Consider the following 23,629-nt stretch of genomic DNA (forward strand, 5'->3'; position numbering starts at 1 on the left):
ATCTTCACATAATAAAATATTATTTTTTTAATAGTATATATTTTTTCTTTTTTAAATATTAAAAATTATTTATCATTTTCAATTAAAATAAAATTAAAAAAAAAAGAAATTAGAGAATATCATGAATAAAAAAATTTTTAATATTCAATTATTATTTTTAATATTTTATCATTAAACAAATCAATGAAATTAATATTTTAATTTTTTTAACTATAAAAAATGATTTATTAAGTCTTAATTAGAAGCATCTCGTCTCATATTTATTAAAAATATACTATGAGATGGGCAAATCGTTTCCCATTTTGTTTGGATTCGTACGGAGGACAGTTATCTGTCATTTACATTTAAAATAATATATCATATCATATTTATTATTATTTTAATAATATATCAAAAAATATCATGAACTGGCCAATCGTTTCCCATTTTGTTTTGGTTCCCACGGGGACAGTTATCTGTCATCTATATCGCCGGCCATCGCCTCCCGTTGTCTCCCTATAAAAACCGATACCTCTTTCGCATTCCATTGTATATAAAAGAAAAACCTCTCCCCGCGTACTTTCTCTCTCTACAATCAAACCGCCGCTGCCTCCTCCTCCTCTTGCTTCTTTGTCTCTTCAATATGGTACGTATACATCAATCATTTTCTATCATATATATATATATAAACTGATATATTTTGTGTTCAATTCTAGAGATCTAATCGGTTTTCCTTTTAATCGTTTCGTTCCGTGTTATTATTTCCCTCTCTGCGTTTCCAAGTAGCTGTTTTCCGGCGTGTAAAATGCTGTTTTGACAGTTAAAAGTAGCTTCCGGCGATTTATTTTTTAATTTTCATTTTGTTTTCTCAAATTATTTTTCATTGCCTTGGTTGAGTGGGAAACTGGGAATCTTGCTTTTGCCGTCTTCTTTTTGGAAGAAGCTTAGGCTGCTGGTAGAAGCTTGCGTGACTAACACGTCAATGAAAATAGAGAGGAAGGAAATTAAGTGTGACAACTAACCCCTTGTTTGGATGTGTGAAAAATAGATGGGAAAGAAATTAAGTGGAGAAAAATAAAGAATGATTGACATTTCTCTTTAGAAAAGATGATATAATAAAAAGAGGATGAAAATAATTTTTATTTTTTTTTTGTTATTTTTTTTTAATTTAGAAAAAATAATAAAAATATGAGATAAAAATATATTTATATATCAAAATTATAAAATTATCCTTTTCTAAAGTTTTTTTTTTGAAAAATACATAGGATAAAATTGTAAATTTATCATAATATTTTTCTTCTCTTTATTTTCCTCTCTTTCTATCAAACAAGAGCAAAAAAAATAACAAAACGAAAATATTTTTTATTTTTTACTATTTATTTTCCTTTCTCCTTAAAAAATTTCTCAAACAGAGTGTAAATGAAAAAACAGTTAAACTTCCTTTTAAAGAAAAACTATTTTTAATACATAAGAAAGTATTTGTCATTAAGCTTCTTTTGCTTTATAAAAAATAACTTGAATATTATTGTTTAATTGTAATATGAAATTAATAGTATGTGTTTATATATATATATATATATATATATATATAAAAAAAAAAGTGTTTTCGCATTTTAATAAAATTATTAAAATTTAAAAAATAAAATAATTTCTTTTTTTTTAAGTTATTTTTCTTAAAAATGATTTAGTTTTATTTTGATCAGAAAAATATTTTTTATTAATTATTTTTTCTGAGTGTCCCAAATACTAAAAAATATGAAAAAATATTATTAAGGAAGATATTTTTAAAAAAAGAGTCTAAATATTATTTAATTTTTTATGTATGACAAAAATTATAATTTAATTTTTTATTTATAATAAAAATAACTTAATTTTTTACTTTTTTTTTTGAAATTTAGATATATTAATGTTAATAGAATATTTTCTTTTAAAATTTACTTTACTCAAATATAAATAGTAGATCTTAATATTAATTTGGAGATTAGATTATTATGTATATTAAAATTACATGAATTAAGAAAATAATAAACTAAACTTATATAGTTTTGAATTCATTAGTGAAGAATTTTAACATGATGATCATTTTCCTTACAGAAAATTAAAATAATCATTTTATTAATAAAAAAATCACGATTCTAATTTATTTTTTTATAAAAATAAAGATATTAAGTTGTATTTTTTATTTATATATATATAATATAAACGCATACCATTAATTTAACTTTTCAATTATATAATATAAAATATTTTATAAGAAATATTTTTTTTTCAAAATAATTTTCATAAAAATAATTTTCATATAAAAATTATTTTCTATAGAATAAATGAAGTCTAAAAAACTAAATTAATTTTAAGAGATTTTATTGTATTAAAAAAAATACTACCTAAAATTTCAGTAACTTTTATCGTCAAATGTTTTTTTAGGCATATGTGAGAAAATGAACAGAAAAAGAATATTGAAAATGATTGAAGAGCTTGATTATTCCCTCAAGCCAATGGTGTCAATTTATAATCTGTATAGGACAACTAAATAGGAAATACAATCCTAATTAAATATGTAATTATAGCCACGATTCTAGCACCTAAATATATTCACATAATCACTACATATACACATATCCTAGCTATTTATGGTACATATCTTAACACTCCCCCTCAAGCTTGAGCGTACAAATCATATGCTCCAAGCTTGTTATAAATATATTCAATCCGAGATCCTCTGAGAGATTTTGTCAAGATATCTGCTAATTAGTCATTTGAGCTAACAAAGCTAGTGGCAATACACCCAGATTCAATCTTTTGTCTAATGAAATGACAATCCACCTCTATATATTTCATTCTCTCATGAAACACTAGATTAGAAGCAATGTGAAGTGCAGCTTGATTGTCACAGATTAGCTGCATTTGTTTAATACCCCATACTTCAACTCTTGGAGAAGTTGTTTCAACCATATAAGTTCACAAGTTGTCAAAGCCATAGCTCAATATTCTGTTTCTGCACTTGACCTAGCAACCACATCTTACTTCTTACTTTTCTAAGAAATCAAATTACCTTCAGTCATAATGCAATATCCTGAAGTAGATCGTCTGTCTGAAGGAGAACTTGCCCAATCTACATTTGAGTAACCAATAATCTGTGAATGACCCCTGTTTTCATATAATAGGCCTTGTTCTGGAGCTCCTTTAATATATCTGAGTATCTAAATAACTGCATCCCAATGACTACTATATGGTGCTTGAAGGAATTGACTGACCACACTTACAGCAAATGAGATTTCTGGGCATGTGATTGTAAGATAATTGAGTTTTCCAACCAATCTCCGGTATCTACCAGGATCCTCTAATGGCTCCCCCTATCCAGGAACAAGTTTGACATTTGGATCCATAGAAGTATCTGCGTGTCTACAGTCTAACATGCCCGTCTCTGTCAGTATATCTAAAGCATATTTCCTTTGAGAAATGACGATACCTGTCTTGGATTGTGCCACCTCGATCCCCAAGAAATACTTTAGCTTCCCAAGATCCTAAGTCTGAAATGACTAGACAAGTGTTGTTTGAGTTTTGAGATCCCAACATGATCATTTCCTGTAATAATAATGTCATCAACATAAACAACAAGATAAATGCACTTATCATGGCCATTATGGTGGAAAAATATTGAATGGTCAGCTTCACTTTGAGACATTCCAAACTATTGGACTACAGTACTGAACAGTCCAAACCATGCTCTCAGAGATTGTTTTAAGCCATATAAAGAACGTCGTAGGCGACACACCAAACCAAACTCCCTCTGAGTAACAAACTCTGGTGGTTACTCCATATAAACTTCCTCAGCTAGCTTGCCATGTAAAAAGGCATTTTTGATATCTAGTTGATGAAGTGGCCAGTGATGGATGATAGCTAAGGAAATAAGAAAGTGAATCGAGGCAATCTTAGCCACAAGAGAGACGGTATCACCGTAATCTAGGCCAAAGATCTGAGTATAGCCTTTTGCAACAAGGTGAGCTTTAAGTCTATCAATCTGGCCATTAGGCCCCACCTTAACTATATAAACGCATCGACAGCCAACAGTAGATTTGCCCTTCGGTAGTGGCACTAAATCCCAAGTGTCATTGTTATGGAGAGCAGTCATCTCTTCAACCATTGCATTATACCATGCTGGATGTTCCAAAGCTTCTTTAACAGTTTTAGATACATATACATTTGACAAAGTGGCAATAAAAGCATAGTAGGAAGGAGACAAACGATGATAACTCACAAAATTATAAACAAGATGAGGATTTCAAGACGAATGAATACCTTTTCAGATGGCAATGGGAGGAGTAGCATCGTCTATTGAAGGCGAGATCAGAATAGGTGAAGATGAAGGAGAGCTAGAGTCATCAGGATTCGGTGTTGTATATGTATCAAGCAAAGGAGCATCAATGGTGTTAGTGGGATGATGAGGATGACGTGAGTAGACGTGTAGAGGTGGTGGACTGATTGGTGGGGGAAGAGTAAGAACTGGTAAGGCGGTGGGAATAAAAACCTTGGATGCAGTGTTGGAGGAAAAATAGGGAGATGTTTCAAAGAAGGTTACATCAGCTGACACAAAGTATTTATTTGTAAGTGGATTGTAGTATTTGTAACCTTTTTGAAGTCTAGAATATCCCAAAAAGACACATTTTATTGATTTGGGCTGAAGTTTATCTTTGTCAGAAGTGTGATCATGAACAAAACAAATACAACCAAATACACGCAGGGACAACTAATGAGCATCTTGGTCGGGAAACAAAATGGAATGAGGACTCCGATTCTGCAAAACAGAAGAAGACATTCGGTTAATTAAGTAACAAGCAGTAAGAATAACATCTTCCCAAAAATGAAGTGGAACATTATGGTGAATTAGTAAAGTGCGAGCAGTCTCAACTGATGACGATTCTTTCATTTGGCAACCCCATTTTGTTGAGGGGTATAAGCACAGAAAGTTTTGTGAGTAATACCCTGAGAAGATAAGAAATGAGTAAAGGGAGTAGACAAATATTCTTTTGCATTGTCACTATGAAATATTTTAATAGAAACACCAAATTGATTACGTATTTCAGTAGAGAATTTTTGAAATATAGAGAATAATTCTGAACGAGTCTTCATTAAAAATAACAAAGTGCAACGAGAATAATCATCAACAAAAGTAACAAAATAATGAGATCTTAAATCTGTACTGATACGACTTGGACCCCAAATGTTTGAATGAACAATTTCAAACATGGACTTAGCCCTATTATTGACTAGCTTGGGAAAGGAAACACGACTTTGTTTCCCAAGTTGACAGGACTCACATTCAAAAGAAGATAAACTAGAAAGACTAGGAACTAATTTTTACAATTTGGCAAGACTCGGATGACCCAGACGATTGTAAAAAAGATTAGTGGAAGTGGTAAAGGCAAGAGCAACTGGAGAATTTGAAGTAGAAAGATGGTACAACCCTTGTGACTCACATCCTACTCCAATCATCTTCCCTATACTCCGGTCCTGCATAACAATAGAGTCAGCTATAAAGGTGACAGAACAATTGAGATTTTTAGTCAATTTACTAATGGAGATTAAATTATATGGGAATTCTGGAGTGAACAAAACTGTGGTTAAAGGAATAGATGGAAAGATTTTTACTTCTCCTATGTCCTTAACTAAAGTTTGTGAACCATTAGCCACAGTAACTTTAGACAAAACCGGAGGAGAAACTAGAGATAAGAAAAGACTTTTGTTACCAGATATATGATTAGAAGTACCAGAGTCTAGGATCCATGGACCAGTGAGCGAAGACTGTGTTAGACAAGTAAAGGAATTACCAGAATTGTTGTTTGGCTGTTTGATATTGTAAATACTCCTTGTAATCAGCTCCAGTTAATAGGATAGAATCTGACGCCCGATCCTTTCTATCAGATAATGGAAGAATACCATTTTCACCAGATTGAGCCATATGAGCAGTTGATCGGAAAAAGAGGGAAAGTTTCTCCCTATGAGGACTTTATTTCATATTTCAAATCAGCCCCACCGAGAGCTCTGATACCATGTGAGAAAATAGAACAGAAGAAGAATATTGAGAATGATTGAAGAGCTTGATTATTCTCTCAAGTCAATGGTGTCAATTTATAATCTGTATAGGACAACTAAATAGGAAATACAATCCTAATTAAATATGTAAGTATAGCCACGATTCTAGCATCTAAATATATTTACACAATCGCTATAGATACACATATCCTAGCTATTTATGGCACATATCTTAACAGTATAATATATAAGTTAACTCTTAAATTTTATTAAAAAAAATCTCAAGGCATCCTAAAATTTTCAAATATTTTATAATTATAAAATGAAATTAATATATCCTTTAAATTTTAGTAAAAAAATCGACATATCAACGTAATTAAAATTCACACTTTTTAATTTTTAAATTTTAAGAATAAATTAATTTTATGTTACAGGAATTAAGATATATTATAGAATTTTTAAAAGTTCAGTGTCACGAATTTTTTTTTTATTAAATTCAAATGTGAACGAGGGCACTTGTTTTGTTATATTATGAGGACAAAAGGTTGACTTTGGTAGGTTTTTGTTATTGTGTTTCGCAGGTTACGGACGAGACGCAGGTTGTCCTCACGAAGCCGACATCGCTAGAGGGAGACTCCGATGTTTATCAACCACCTAATCTCGTTCGACGGATTTTAAGTCTATTTAAAAATGTACGGCCAGGATCAGATCTCACAAACTTTCAGGCAAGTATAAAAAATTTAGCTTAATTTCACCCATTCATTCGCTAAATTTCGATTTATTAAATTTTAGTGAAATTCCAATCATATTTTTGATACGACATCCATGTAAAATGTTTCTAATATAATCATATCAGTTATTAAATTTTTACAGAAGTTAAATTTTAAGCATTTTTGGGATGGAAATAAGTTTTTTTTTTTTTTTAATTTCTGTTTATACTTCAAAAATTTTTAAAGGAAACTGAGTTTTAAGGATTTTAATATATATATATATATATATATATATATATATATATATATATGATAAACACTAAGATTCTATTTATTTTATAAAAAATATTTTTTTAATAAAAAAATTAAATCATTTTTAAGAAAAATGACTTTCTCTTATTAAAATATGAAAATACTTATACACATATAATATAAACACATACTATTAGTTTAATATTGTAACTAAATAATAAAAAAATATTTTTATAAAAAAATATTTTTTATATATAAATTATTTTTCGCGAAATGAACATGAAACATAAATATTTTGACATTACCCTTCAAAAATAGTTTATATTTTTTATCTTGATATAAATAATATCAAATATTAAAACTACTTATTTTTTTTCATAAATACAATAAATTTTTTAGAGCATTTGACGCTCTTAAAAAAATCCTTACTTAACTATACTCTGATATGATATTTTTTTAATATACCCTTCAAAATATATAGACAATAAGAGTGATTATCCATTTTTCAAGTAAATTTTATATAACATGTTAGAAAATTTGGACAAATTTTTTAGAACAGAAAACATATTCTAGATAAGCTTTTATTAATTTTAACAAGAGAACAATAAAAGTATGATTGTTTCTGATGTACAAGATCCATCATACTTTGAATCATATTAATGCCTTGAGTATAACACTTTCACACTCTATTATTTTCTCTACCTGGATGGGAATTCTAACTTTCATCTCAAGTCACTTCCCATGTCCAAGACCTTGAAGAAACTTAGCTATTTATAGGCACAAAAAAGTCCCATGTCATAAATGATAATCCAACTAACTTTAACCAAACTTTAAATGCACAATCATGAGAAGATTTTAACCCTATGCTTCAAATCTTCAACTAAATTCGTGTTCACTTCAACATAACATTGCTACTAAAAAATAAAATTCTAATTGTGCCCTTGGTTGCTGAGATGAGCCTGACATTATATTGATTTTTTGCATATATCCAAGTTCAGCTGCCACCACTTTTCAACATTCCAAAGTCACAACTCCAATGTTATGGTGAATCTGTGTATGCTGTGGGTAAAGATTTGCTGCACAAGATCAACAGTGCAGAGAACTCACAAGAAAGATTTATATCTGTAGTGGCATGGAGCATTTCTCTTGGTCGTCCTACTGACTTCGGTTGTGTACCTTATAACCCTATTCTTGGAGAGACTCATCATGTCTCTAAGGGAAGCCTCAATGTTCTGCTAGAGCAGGTACTTGCTCTTTAGTTAGTTAACACTTAAGTAAATAAATAAGGATTTTCTTACTGGGATCTAAGACACAAAATGTATAATGGGACCTATTTATTAAATATATGGATCTCACTTAATTGTGTTTTGAATTCATAATAAACCTGATCTCGGCAAGAATTTCTCAATAAACAAAGTGAAAAGCCCATAAATGACAATATTTTGATTAGCAAAAAAGAGCTGACAAATTTAATTGTATGAAAGTCTTTGGTGATTTTCATCAAGATTTAATCAATTGCAACATAAATTGTAAAATTACAATATAAATCTTAAGTTGCAACGTAGATTAGGGTTGGAGTAGTATAAGAGAAGAAAAAGGTGGACGAAATATTTCACATTTGTGAGCTCTGGTTGACGTGAGTAGTCTTATCTCTGCTTTGTAGAAGACTATTTCTGTGGCTTGAACTCGTGAGTGCAACATATAAATTTTCTCATAATTAAGAGAGGAATCTACATTGCTGGGTTGGATAGAGGATTTATGAACAGGAGAGCTATCTCCCTGTGTGAAGATTATTTAGTGTTCTGATGTACCAAAAAAAAAACAAAATTAATTTAGCAGCACACTAGTGATATGGAATTCTCTCTTTGCAAATAAAAAAAAGAGAGGAATCCACATCTATTTAATGATTCAAGACTTAATTATCCTAACTTTAGACACATATTACTATACTTTGAATTAAGTTAATCAAATACGAAAATGTGACAAGTTAGTAAGAGAAGGAAGGAAAAGGGGAAGGGGGGAGACCTAGCTAAAATGACATGGCGGGAAGTAGTGTCAAATTATTTGCAAACTTTGAATATTAATGCGGATTTTGTGTTCAACGGAGCTGAATGACAAAAAAGGATTTATATACCGAACTCAACTAATTTAGGATTAAAGCTTAGTTGTTATTGTTATTGTTATGTTGAAATTTTGAATTAGATTCTCCATTTATAGGAGTTCCTAAAATGGTTAAAGATCCAATTCACATGGAAGAAACTAATTTTGTTTATTTTAATTTTCAAGTTGCATCAAATATTAGATTATTTAAAACTTTGTTGTTTCATGCTTGCAGGTTTCACATCACCCGCCAGTTTCTGCACTGCATGCAACGGATGAGAAAGAAAACATTGAGATAATTTGGTGCCACAATATAGTTCCTAAATTCTACGGTATTTCAGCTTCTTACTATAATAAGGGCACTACTATTTCCACACTAAAGCTTGGTTTCTTCTCTATGCCATAAGGTTTTCACCCACTATCCATTTTTGTTATTATACTATTTCTAACATTTAACAAAGTGCAATAAACGTTAAAAAATATATATATATATATATATATATATATATATATATATATATATATATAATAGCCATTAAATCACTACAAAAGACAATAAGTTTTGCAACCAATTATTGCAACAGCTGAAGTCAGCTGCTATTGGTAGCCAATTTTATAACTGATTTGTTATTCGGTTTTTTTTAGTAAAATAGTTAATTTTTAAAAATTTAGTAATTAATTCAAGAATCGATTGCTAAATTGATTATAATTAACAATCGATTTATTATTAGTTGATAAAATCAGTTGCTATTAGCAACCCATTTATAATTGGTTGCTAAATCAGTTGCTAATCGATATTAGAAAAATCTTAAATATACAATTAGTAGCCGATTTTAAAATCAGTTGCTAAAATTTGTTACTAATCGCAATCGATTTTAAAATTGATTGCTAATAGCAACCAATTTAAGGAGTTGATTGCTAAATTAAAGAATTATTTTAATTAGCACTAAAGTTAGGTAAATCGGTTGATATTTACAATTGACTCTTTGTTGGTTGCTAACAGTAACTGATTTTTGTAACAAATTGCAAATCCCTTGTTAAATTTTTCCCCCAAAAAATTCTCACTAATTATTTATTTATTTTTTTTATTTGCAACTGAATTGTGAATTTGTTGTTAATAGCAACCGATTTTTACAACTGATTAAAATCGATAATTTTGCAACCGATTCCTCCCTCCAAAAAAAAAAATTCCCTCCTAATTTTTTGTTTTCTTTTTTTCATTTGCAACCAATTCTGTGAATTGGTTGCTAACAGCAGCCTATTTTTAAAACTAATTAAAATCAGTTGCTATTAGTAAATTAATTTTCAATTAATTTTTTCCCTCCAAAAAAATTTCACCCAATTTTTTTTTCTTTTGATTTGCAAGCAATTTGCGAATAGGTTGCTAATAACAACTAATCTTTAAAACTGATTTTTCCCCCTAAAAAATTTTCACCTTTTTTTTAATTTAAATTTGCAACTGATTTGTGAATTGGTTACTAATAACAATTGATTTTTGCAACCAATTGAAATCAAAATAATTAGTTGCAAAAATTGCTAAAATCGGTTGCTAATTTAACTTATATAAATTATTGCCCATTTTCTTTCCCCACTACTCTTTTTTTTTTCTTTCTTTTCTTTCTCTCATTTTCTTCATCATCTTTTTTATTCTCATATATTTTATTCATCACCTTTTCCATTCTAACATATTTTCTTCATCTATTTTCCTTTCTCATTATTTTTTCTCATCTATTTTCTTCATCATCTTTTTTATTTCCCATCTATTTTCTTCATCATCATTTTCTCTCTCATCTATTTTCTTTATCATCTTTTTTCTTTTTCATCGTCTTTTTTTTCTCATTTTTTTATTTAATTTATTTTTTGGTATAAAATAAAAATTTTCGTACAAATATATTTTTTGTTACTAAATTATTTGTAATATTAATGTTTGTAATTTTTTGTTATATATATATATATATATATATATATATATATATATATATATATATATATATATATATATGTAATTTTTTTAGTAATTTATCTTATGAATATCTTTTTATATTTAATTTTGTTAATATTTTTTATAATAGTTATTATTAATAATCTTTTTATAATATTTTTATATTAATTTTTTAGTACTAATTTTTCAATAATAATTTATTATTTTAGTAATTTTTTGAAAAATTTATTTATTTAAATTTTTTATTTATTATTTGAAATTTTTTTTTTTTTGTAAATTAGCAACCAACTTTTCAATTGCTAAATTAGTTCTAAATAGCAACCGATTTACAAAATAGTTATAAAATTACAAAATTAAAGACACCAAAATTTTTGTAATTGATTATGCTTCGGTTGCTAACTCAGTTGCTACCAGTAATTGATAGTTTTTTTTATCAAAAGTTTTATTTTTTTAAATTCAATTAATTTAGCAACCAATTTGATTAACAATTGCTATTTGCAACTAATTTGGCTATCAATTGCTATTTGTAACCAGTATCATTGCAATCGACTGAATTGCTTGCTAAATTGATTAGCAATCAATTTTAATGGATTAGCAACCGATTTAGTTGGTTGCTAATCTTTTTTTTTTTTTTATAGTGAATATACATTCTCAATATGCTTATGTTAATATCTCACACAGTTTGGGATAGGGTTAATGTCCCCTTATAAAGCCTTTGGCACTCCTTTCTCCTTTCCAATCGATATTGGGCCTTTATAAGTGTTTTATGCTCTAAGTGTTTAGTCCTAAATGTGAGAAGTGTGTTAATATTCACTTTGTTTTGGGATAGGGATATTGTACTCCTTTTAAAGTTTTAGGCACTCCTCCCCCTCAATTAGCTTCTGGGAGTGAATTAAATTTGATCCATTTTCTTAAGAGTTTCTTTCTTGTTAGGTTATTATAAGTTTCAGTGATTTCTGGTTTTTTCATAGGTTAATTGTTCAGTTAAATTGCTGTGAAAGTGTATTTTGATTTTCTCTTCTTCTAAATTTATTATGACGTATATCTTATCTTATAATTCAATGATAAGTAAAAGAAGAAAAAGAAAAGGGAAAAGTACAATTTAGTATCCTTTATTTTTGCACTTTTTTAAATTCAAGAATTAAAGAATGTTTCATGATAAATCGAGTATTGAATTATATCGCTGTTAGCAAATCGAGAAAAAAAGTGGCTAACGCTGTTAAGTGTGCTTACATGATGTTGATGTGTCATGTTTGACATAGTATCATGTCTGACATGGCATGATGATGTCAAACCACATCATTAGGGCACACTGACGTCTGCATGCCACGTTAGCACAGTTAATGGCGTTAGCCACTGAATCCCCAAAGTGTTAACAATGTAATAGTTCAATACTCGATTTGTCACGAAATTTTTTTCAATTCTTGAATTGAAAAAAGTGAGAAAGCATAGGGCACTAAATTGTAATTTTCCCAAAAGAAAATCTTGTTCTATCTTCTACTATGCTCTCATCCCTTTAAAAATTTTCCAATGTACTAAAACAAAACTGCAGAGATGACTTTTGCCAAAAAAAAAATTCCAAATATTATAGGGATTAAAGTGGAAGCTGAAGTGCATGGAAGAAAGCAGCTTAAGTTCCTAAATCATGGAGAAACTTATGTGATGAATGCACCAAGTTTGTTGATTAAATTTCTACCGCCTGGTCTTGATTGGGTTGGCAATGTTAAGATCCACTGTCAGGAGACTGGCCTTGAAGCTGAGCTATGTTACTCAACCAATTCTTTCTTAGGACACAGAGGACACCATTCCATTAAAGGAAGGATCTACCAATCCTCTTCTATGAAGACTCTTTATGAGGTTAAGGGACATTGGAACAGGTATATATTCATCTATTTTACATTAGAAAGTATGTTCTTTTTTTTCCCTGCTTCATCTTTTAATTATTTCATCAAAATGGTTTCGCTGATAATTGATGATGTGAGCTTTCCTTGCTAATTTTGAAATGCAGCATTGTGACAGTGAAGGACACCAATAATGGGAAAGAGAGAGCTATTTACAATGCAAAAGAAGTAATCTCAGGGCTGAAAACTCCAGCAGTTAACGATCCTCAGGTACCTCAACATTGCTTTAACACTTTTTCTTTTTTAGTTTATTTGGCTCCAACTGGAATTTGAGACCTTGGAGCCGAGGAGTTTACTCATTTTCTAATTGAGTATTCAAGCTAAATTAGGCTGTAAAAAACACCAAGCCAAATGGATTTACAAGAAAAAAAATGAGCAACCCATCGCAAGTCGTGTCAGAAAATCATGAAAATTTGGGCTATAAAGCATGAAAGTAGTGCAAACTAAGCTGCAAAAAATGTCAGTTTACTGCAGGTTGTAATGTTTCTTAACAAGGTCACTGATTATTTTGGTGCAAGAACATCATGAATGACTTTTGTTCAGATATATACCTGATTTTGAGCTGATTTTGTTTAAATAGGGAGTTTTGCCAAGCGAATCAGCTGCAGTGTGGAGTGCAGTTAGTGAAGGGATACAGAGCAAAAACTGGGAGAAAGCAAGGGAAGTAAAGAAAGCTGTTGAGGAAAAACAGAGAGAACTTGTGAAAGACAGGAATTCAAGAGGACAAACTTGGGTTCCTAAACATTTCAATTTATCGTTTACCAAGGAAGGTGGTTGGGACTGCTCACCTATTCACACATGGGTGCCACCAGCTCCCATTGTTGTCCCCCTTTGACTTTCTTTAATCACAACAAATTATCTTTCTGTTAATTATATACATCATATATATATATAAAATGGAATTCACATTTGAAGATGTACCCATGCATCAAAATCAATATAGATAGAAAGATATCATTTAAGCTTTCAACTCTTGCACACCAAACATTACATTGAAAAGGCCATCTAGTAATTAATTCTTGATAGATGCTAATCTTTATCAATGAGTTTTAACTTAGTAATACTGAAATTGTATGGTCCCCAATTTGAGTATCGATTGGAATCAAATGAACCAAAGAGAAACACTAACTTTCTACACCTATGAATTTACTTCTACCTCCCTACTAGAGATCATATATACTTTCAGCTGCTTCAATTAAGAGGTCTCCAAATGCATTTCTTGTTGTAATGCTTCAGAGTGTGGGAGCAGGAAGTAGATTTGGCTCGGTTAAATGTAAAAATATTACACTCCCTCAACCTCTAAAAGTGCTAGGAGGGTAATATTTCATAGCCATTCCCTTAACCTCTAAAAGGTAATGTTTTGACTAATATTAAAATATTAAACTCTTCCTTAAAAACTGTTATCGAACAGGGCCATTGATGTTGAATACAGTTAATAGCATGGTCAACATACTAAAAGTTACATTAAAAGTTGTTGCCTTATTCCCTTAACCTCTAAAGGTAATGTTTTGACTAGCATTAAAATACTAAACTCTCCCTTAAAAACTGTTATTAAACAGGACCTTAGATGTTAAATACAGTTGATAGCAAGGTCAAAATACTAAATGTTACATTAAAAGTTGTTGCCAAAAAAGATATTAGCCATTGAATACAATTGATGGTTGGTAGTAGTTGATTATAACTGATATATTATAAATGTTTGATAAAATTGTTTTTAACTATTCCTGTTTATATGTAAAATTACTAATAAATGCACATATCATATTATTTATTTTTTATTGAAATAAATATATAATTATTAATTTACTATAAAATATATATAAGAATTAAAAATATAATTTTTTATGTATATATCCATATCTTTTATCAATAAGAATGAACATTATAATTAGCTTAATTATTATTTATAATAATTTTATATTTATTTAGTATTTCTTATAATTTTAAATAATTTATTGATATAGAAAATTAACTTGAAGGACAAAACTTTTGTAATTAATAAATTTTAAAATAGTAATATATTTTAAATAAAAAATCAAATCAAATCAGCTATTAATAGATGAAAAAAAGCTCTAAGGTTCTATTTAGTATAAATTAATTTTATAAATTTTTGTGAAATTCATTTGTAAATCTAAAATTTGAGTGTTTTGTTTAAATTAAAATTCATTTGGAATTCTTAATAACCAATTCCATAAAATTTATTATAACTAAACTAAATTCCATCAAAACTGATAGAATCTACAAATGAATTTCAAACTTAACATCATATAATAAAATTACCCTCTCTTATTATATTATTTTGCCTTGTCATTGACTCATATTATTTATATGACAGACACATACAGGCATACACTAGACATAGATGTAGACACAAACATAGATACTAATAGAAACAGGTAATAACATAGACATGGACACATTAAGACACACAAGCCCGAACACAAACAGTTATAGACATAGAATCAAACAAGCTCTAAGTATGGTCTTAAGCTTGTTATATATCTTACCTGGGTTAACAAATCTACAGGTGGAAAGTGATAGCCTCAACACAATCCGAGCTTTGAATGGTTGTAATGCTCAATCTCCTATCCATGGCCTTTTTGTTGAAGAACTGCCTATTGCACAATCCGCCTTGTGTTTCAGCTTTTAGTTTGTGTGCAGGAATGCAAATTTGTTGGCACATTACTTAGCTAAGAGTGCCCTGGTTTCCATTGATGAGCAGATTTAGATGGAAGAGCTTCCATCTAATGTTGCTTCTTCACTTTTCTTGGATGTAATTTCTTCTTCTTGATTGCTTACGAAATCCATCTTATTTCTCCAAAAAGAAAAAAAAAGTTCCATGGTACTTCTAAATATAAATTTTCCTTTTTATAAAAAAAAAAAAAGCGAGTTTATTACATCAAAATTTTTATTTGTAACATTATACTAAGGAAGAAAATCCCGTAGACGAAAACAGAAAATATAAGAAACCAAATCAAGAAAAGAAGCAAAGGAAGCTAATTAATTCACAATAATTAACTTTATGCTAAATATGAACAACACAAACCTCTCAATTTTGTTTCAAGGTTTCTCACATAAGCCAGCAAAGATTTAAGAGCACTAGGTGAAGCAACAAAACAATTAACCATAGCTACAACCATCGATCTATTGTTATGACAGTCTGAAAATTCTTTACTTTGAGATATAAAGAATCACTATCTTTAAAGTATTAATTATCTTTACTATCTTCAAAGGAGAAAATATAACAACCCAAATAACAAATGAAGGTAATTAATTCGCAATAATTAGCTTTATGCTAAATGTGAACAACACAAATCTCTTAATTTGTTTGAAGGTTGCTCACATCAGCCAATTAATATTTAAGAGCACTAGGTGAAGTAACAAGACAATTAACCATAGCAACAACCATCAATTTATTGTTATGGCAGTGGGCAGAATTTTTTACTTTGAGATATGAAGAAACACTATCTTTAAAATATTAATTGCTTTCACTATATTGTTGGAGGATTTAGGCAATATACCTCTAGGATACAAAATAATTGCATAATAACTTGAAGAACTAATGTATGAATTGAAAATGAGAGAATTTTTAAGAAGACAGAAGTTATTATGCTAATTTTGAACAACTTCTGATGTTTATATAGAGTTAAAATCAATTATGAGAAGTTTAAAACAATTTAAAATAGCAGAGAAACGTCTGATTGTACCAACAATCATGATCGTTCATCTTAACAATCATATTTTTTTTGGTTTCGCATGCACGACGGCCAGGCTGTGGTTGACTACCTTGGAACACGGCCTGCCCGTATTCCTTTTTCAACATAAAATTCTTTTGAATCACGCACGACAGCCAAGCTGTGGTGCCTTGCCATAGAACACAATCAGGCTGTGTTTTTTTCTGAGTACAAGTCATCCCTTATTTCATTCACACGTCCATGTCGTGGTTTCTCTACCTACCATAAGCTTGTGGTTTTTTTTTTTTTTTTTTTTTTTTTTTTTTTTAATGTAGACAAGGCAGAGCAGAATTCGGTTCAAACTGAAAAATCAAACCGAACCAAGTCAATTCGGTTCAATCGGTTTGGTTTTAAAATTCAATCGATTCGGTTCGGTTTTACATTATAAAAATTTTGGTTATTTTGGTTCGGTTCGGTTTTGAAAAGAAAAAATCGGTTAAACCGAACCGAACCGAATAGTAATTTATATAGTCAAATCAAACTAAATCGAACCGAATCGATTTTTGAATTGATTTATTTTTATGAAAAATTTATGAATTATATTTAATTATATAAATATTAATTGTTTAATTTCATTGATTAATGGTTATTAGGTTCAAACCAAAGTTAAAATTAAACCAAATAACTTGAAAATCAAATCTAAATTAAAAAATCAATAAAAAATCAAACCGATCGGTTTAAACCGAACCGAACCGAAATAGAACGATTTGATTCGATTCGGTTTTTCACTCATTTTGGTTCGATTCGGTTTCTAAAATTTACGATTCAATTTTTATAATTTAATTCGGTTCAATTCGATTTAATTCGGTTTGAACCAAATGCTCACCCCTAAATATAGATAAGCACACAAATAACTCAGTGTAATGAAAATGAACGTCTGTTAAAATTATAATAATTCGATTTATAATAACATTTTGACTCCTTTCACATCTTTTAATTTTTTAACTTTTCTTTTAATCCTCTCTCATCAAAACTAAATTAGTCATTTTGCCTCTTCGTTATATAGATTATTTACTATTTTATTTAATAAAATAATTTAATATATATATATATATATTATAATATTTTATATTTTTAGTTATATTATAAAATTTTAATTAATTATAATACTATTTTAATTTAATAAATAAATAAATCAATTAATTATTATTTTTTATTATTCTTTAAATTGTTTGACATATACCAATAAAAGGATATATAAAATAGAAAATATATATATATATGTGCCACTTCATAATTTTTGAAATATCATTATTAAAATTCTTATATTTTAAATATAAGAAATGTTTTTAAAATATATTTTTAATTTTTCTAAATAAATTTTTAATATATATATATATATATATATTAAAATGTAATTGATTTTATGGGTATATATTATGATGGATATAGTCTTATAATGTTAAATTTATAAACTTAAGAAAATTTTAAAATTTTTAAAATATTGTATTAAAAAATTTTGAATTTTAATAATTGAGTTAAAATTTTAATAATTAAAACTTAAAAATATTTAGATAAAAATTAATATTCAATAGAATAAACAAATTTTTTTATATATAATTAAATTAAAAAATAAAAATAAAATGAGGTGTCACATAATAACTTCTTAAGTGTTCTTATTAGTTTATATGGTACACTCTTAAAAAGTCTTTTTTTAAAACTTAGCTTTAATAAATATATAATATTTATCACATTCAATAATTATCTAAAGCAAATTAAATTGACTGGCCAATTTCAGCCACTCATATATTCCCTAAGCTTAGCACCCAACGCTAAATCAATGGCTAATTATTGAATACGTATTAAAAAATAATGCTCATTTAAAAAAATTAATTATTTTTAATTTTAAAAAATTCAACTCATATTATTCGGATAAATAATATATATGCAATGAATATATTGAATAATTTTTTTAAATAAATAAGTAAAATTATCAGCTATAATGATAAAATATATTTTTAATAATAATAAAAAAATATTTTTAAATTTTAATATTAATATAATATTTATAGTGTTTTTCTAAAATATTAGGGTGCCGGTCCACCACGGATTATGAGACCTAGTCTAAAAAAGATCGAATCGATTAATTTTTAATATCGTTTTTTTTTAAAATTTAATCGGTTCGATTCGATTTATAATTTTGATTATAAAAAAAAAAAATCAAATGAATTGAACCGAAACCGAAAAAAAAAAAAAGACGAACCGAAAGATTTTTTTTTTTTTTTTTTTTTTTTTTTTTTTTTTTTATGTTTTTATTATTTAGATTTAATGTTAAAAATATGAAATTTTATAAATTTCGGTTTGATCGGTTTAAAACCGAATCGAATCGAAATTTATCGGTTCGATTCGATTCGATTTTTAAAATTTTTAATTTCCGATTTTCGATTTTATCGGTTCGGTTCGGTTCGGAACCGAACCGACCGTTTGCACACCCCTAAATTGAGACCTCTCGTTGTTGGGTCTGAAAATTTGAATCAAGATAACGAAGGGAAATGACTGGGATTTTTCCAGTCTTCCTTTCTTCTTCGTCAGCAACCGTAGAAGACTAGCTATGTGCGTCTTCTTCATTGATCCTTTTTGATAATTTCAAATAACTTGTCTTTCACGTTCCCGCACGCCACAGGGGAAGGGAACTAATGTATGTGAACTTTCGTTGTTTTGGATCTCACGGAATGAATTCCATGCATTCGATGAAATGCTCGAATGAATTCTCTCAGGGCATTAATAATGAATGATGGTTTCTGTTCCTTTGTTTTTTGCTTGCAAAGCATATAAAACCCTAAACTTTTACGCTAACATTGTACCTTTGCTTGTTTATTGTTAATTTAAATTATTGATTTTATTATTACTCTGCCTCTGCTATTCATTCATCTCCCCTTGATTTTGATTTGGATAGGGACTTTTGTGAATCGAATGTATGACCAAATTCCCATTTAAGTTTCAGTTTGTTCAATGATGAGCAGTAGAAACGGTATGGATTCTCAGAAGTTGTTTCTGCAATCTTTTTTCCTAATCCTCCACTTTACTGTTTGTTCTTCCAAAGATACCATAACTGTAAACCAAACTATTCAAGATGGTAATCTTTTAATCTCCAAGGGAAAGAATTTTGCTTTAGGATTTTTTAGCCCCGGAAGGTCCAGGTATAGATATCTTGGAATCTGGTACTATAAAGTTCGAGAGCAAACTGTCGTTTGGGTAGCAAATAGGAATGATCCAATCAATGGCTCCTCAGGAGTTCTATCAATTAACCAATATGGAAATCTCATTCTGTATAGCAACCTTAAACAGAAAATTCTTGTGTGGTCAACAAATGTTTCAGTGGAAATGACAGGCACTTGTGTAGCTCAGCTTTTGGATTCAGGAAACTTGGTTTTGATCCAAGAAAGAAGTAAAAGAGTTGTGTGGCAAAGCTTTGATTATCCTACAGATACCCATCTACCAGGAATGAAGCTTGGGATGAACCGGAAGACAGGTTTTCACAATTTCTTAACATCATGGAGATCAGCAGATGACCCTGGAATTGGAGATTACTCCATTGGGTTGAATCCAAATGGATCACCACAAGCCATTCTTTACAGGGGTACAGAACCGTATTGGCGAAGCTCCCCGTGGCCAATAAAAATGTACGTGGATGTGCGAAACTTCACTTTTGTTAACAATCAAGATGAGGTATATAGTACCTTTGATCTCGTTGATGATTCTGTTATACTAAGGATAAAGTTGGATTATTCAGGATTGGTTATGCACCTAACATGGCATGAAAGTGACGGGAAATGGAAGGAATTTTATTCAGCACCTAATTATCGGTGTGAGTCATATGGTTATTGTGGTGCTTTTGGCAAGTGTGATCCTGTGCATGTTCAAAGATTTGAATGTGATTGTTTACCTGGGTACGAACCCAAGTTTCTAAGGGACTGGAATATTCTGATGGATGCTTCTAGTGGATGTGTTAGGAAGCGGCAAGAATCATCTCCAATGTGCAAGCATGGAGAAGGGTTTGTGGAAGTAGCAAGTGTTAAGATTCCTGATACTTCAGCTGCAGTTTGGTTGGGCTTGAACATGAGTCCTATGAACTGTGAACTGGAATGCAGGAGGAATTGTTCATGCTCTGCGTATGCAAGCATAGCTATTCCTGAGAAAGGGACTGGTTGCTTGGCATGGTATGGTGAATTAATGGATACAATGGTTGATATGGAAGCAGGATATAATATTTATGTTCGTGTTGATGCGCTTGAATTAGGTAATGTTCTCTCACTTCTAACTTTTATTTTTTTAATTTTTTAACTTACAACTTGTTGGAATAATATGACATTATTTTTCCCACTACCACAGCTGAAATCACACAAAAATCAAGTGATTCTCTGGAGAGGAAATATAATTGGGCTATTTTTGTAGCATCTGTTGTTTCATCCTGGTTTATAATCATCTTATTTTCATATTTGTGGTTCAAGAAGAAGGGAAAAAGGGGTAAGAAATGAGATTCAATATGTTGATTTGTGCCTTTCCATCAGTATTTATACTGCTGAATTGTTTGATGAAGGAAAGGTTTTTGTTCCATAAGAAATTTAGAGTAGGCATTTTGTTTCATTTTTTTATTCTTTTTTGAGGACAGCGAGGAACAAATGGAATGAAAGATTGCTTCATACAATCACTGATGCATACCCCAACGATACCTTGGTGGCAAATGAAGGTAGAATGAGTCATCCAGACATAACAATTTTCAATCTCAGCACAATACTTGCTGCGACGAACAATTTCTCTCCAACCAAAAGACTTGGACAAGGTGGTTTTGGCTTGGTTTATAAGGTATATACAATTTTTGTGCAAATGTCTCCAAATCAAATGGCTTCTCATCAATTTTTGCTATAGTTTCTCTGTCATCGTGAGATTCTGCATTAGGATACTGGTTTTAAATTGATTATTCAGAGTATGTTTACTCTTATAAAAAATTGTAGGGTCAACTATCAAACGGACAAGAGGTGGCTGTGAAAAGACTATCTAAAAATTCAGAACAAGGAATAGAAGAATTCAAAAATGAAGTTATGTTGATCGCAAAACTTCAGCACAAGAATCTGGTGAAGCTCATAGGATGCTGCATTCAGGGAGAAGAACCAATGCTAGTTTATGAATACTTGCCAAACAAAAGCTTGGACTCATTTCTTTTTGGTAAGTCCTAGCGCATTGTGTTCCACTAGTTAGTTGAAACTGTTTGAACAATAAGACAGGCTACAGAATCAAAACACTAATTCAAATCAAATATTTTTTTCCCTCTGTGTTTTTTTAGATGAAACAAAAAGGGCAATTCTAGATTGGAGAAAACGGTTTGATATTATTGTTGGAATTGCTCGCGGGATCTTATATATTCACCAAGATTCAAGGTTAAGTATTATCCATAGAGATTTAAAAACAAGCAACATTCTATTGGATGCAGAAATGAACCCAAAAATTTCAGATTTTGGCCTAGCTAGAATCTTCAAGGGTGACCAAATTCAAGAAAAGACTAACAAAATAGTTGGAACATTGTAAGTATATCTACATTGCCAGGAGGGAGACAAATAAAGAATCAATGCTAATAATACCTTTTTTCTTGCATTCATGACTATTTTCATTGTCTTTCATATGCAGTGGCTATATGTCACCAGAATATGTGATGTTTGGAAAATTTTCAACAAAATCTGATGTCTTTAGTTTCGGAGTCATATTATTAGAGATCATTACAGGGAAGAAGAACAGTAGCTATTTTCAAGAGGATTCTTATATGAGCATGACAGGCCATGTAAGTTAAAGATGTATATAGGTAAAATTATTCTAATAATGATTGAATTTTACACTTACTTTCATTATGATCATAGAACTTCAATTTGCCATAATTTGGTCTCTGAATTTTAATTTTATTAGAGTTAGTTTACTTTATTCCAAAGAGAATTCCACAGGAAAAATCTGATGTGATATTCTATTTAACGTTAATTTCTGCAGGGAACAGAGAAATTAAAATTTTTTGTTATTTGATTTTTAGTCTACATGTCATGTTTAGCATTATAGAATGCTAAGTTACACTTAATGTATTTTTCTTAATAAATAACTTAATGCATACACCCAATCAATAAGAAGCTAGCCCATCATGATATTAGAGAGAAATACTTATCTAGACCCAGTCTATTATGGACCCAAGATACAAACATGTAGGATCTATAGTGGGTCCCACAATACATATTGTGTCTTGGGTCCATGGTGGACCAAGTCTAGGCAATAAAAATCCCATATTAGGTAGAACTTGTCATGTTTTTGGATAAGACACTATGATTTTAAATAATATATCAGCTGTATATTGGATAGATGCACACAACTAAATGCGAACATTCTCATTGAAATCTTGTTAGAATCAGGTGGAAGTAACCTAATTGTGACAAAATTAAAGTTCAGTAATCGAATTATGATAAATTGAAATTTGGTGATTACAGTGAAAATTAATAACAAAGTTTACTGAACAACTAACATTAGAATAACTTATTAGTGAACATGCTTTTAATACGTTATCTTCCAAACTTATTATACAACAATGCTGATATACAGTTCATCTTTTGTATGATAATGTTATGAATTGCATAGATATGGCATTCATGGAGAGAAAATACACCATTGGAGATAGTTGATTCATCTCTAAGGGAGTCATGTCCTCCTCATGAAGTATTGAGATGCATCCAGATTGGGCTCTTATGTGTGCAAGAAGATATCTTGGACAGACCAACAATGTCAGCAGTTGTTTTAATGTTGAATAGTGAAACCACTCTTCCTCCTCCAGGACAGCCTGCATTCATTCTTAGAAAGTCTTATAATAGTTCTAGCTCATTTGCAAAAAGAGATGGATTTTATTCTGTGGATGAGGAAACAATTACCGAGGTTGTATGTCGCTAAATATATTCTTCCATTAGTTATAAACAAATTTTTAGTATAAAATTTGTAGACTAATTTTTATAA

At 29.6% G+C, this 23,629-nt stretch overlaps 2 protein-coding genes across 5 annotated transcripts; both read left to right on the plus strand.

Annotated features, from left to right (window-relative positions):
• The first annotated feature begins 407 nt into the window (after nucleotides 1–407).
• On the plus strand, nucleotides 408–13,833 carry LOC110665453 (oxysterol-binding protein-related protein 4C). Its single transcript, XM_058139548.1, has 7 exons — nucleotides 408–625; nucleotides 6,594–6,737; nucleotides 7,973–8,218; nucleotides 9,310–9,406; nucleotides 12,608–12,893; nucleotides 13,025–13,127; nucleotides 13,498–13,833. The coding sequence occupies exons 1-7, from the start codon at nucleotides 623–625 to the stop codon at nucleotides 13,750–13,752; spliced, it is 1,134 nt and encodes a 377-aa protein (XP_057995531.1). The 5' UTR covers nucleotides 408–622; the 3' UTR covers nucleotides 13,753–13,833.
• A 5,260-nt stretch (nucleotides 13,834–19,093) lies between these two features.
• On the plus strand, nucleotides 19,094–23,629 carry LOC110633783 (G-type lectin S-receptor-like serine/threonine-protein kinase RKS1). Of its 4 annotated transcripts, none has more exons than XM_021782543.2 (8): nucleotides 19,094–19,204; nucleotides 19,548–20,891; nucleotides 20,984–21,118; nucleotides 21,264–21,457; nucleotides 21,607–21,817; nucleotides 21,936–22,173; nucleotides 22,277–22,427; nucleotides 23,261–23,629. In XM_021782543.2, exons 2-8 carry the CDS (start codon nucleotides 19,604–19,606, stop codon nucleotides 23,564–23,566), a joined length of 2,523 nt encoding a protein of 840 aa, XP_021638235.2. In that variant the 5' UTR covers nucleotides 19,094–19,204; nucleotides 19,548–19,603; the 3' UTR covers nucleotides 23,567–23,629. The 4 variants fall into 4 exon arrangements, with proteins under 4 accessions (XP_021638235.2, XP_021638237.2, XP_021638236.2 ...); XM_021782542.2 differs by having other exon boundaries at nucleotides 19,109–19,289; XM_021782545.2 differs by having other exon boundaries at nucleotides 19,108–20,891; nucleotides 22,277–22,448; nucleotides 23,261–23,395.

The sequence above is a fragment of the Hevea brasiliensis genome, chromosome 17 (assembly GCF_030052815.1).
Source record: "Hevea brasiliensis isolate MT/VB/25A 57/8 chromosome 17, ASM3005281v1, whole genome shotgun sequence".
NCBI classification, from domain to species: Eukaryota; Viridiplantae; Streptophyta; class Magnoliopsida; order Malpighiales; family Euphorbiaceae; genus Hevea; species Hevea brasiliensis.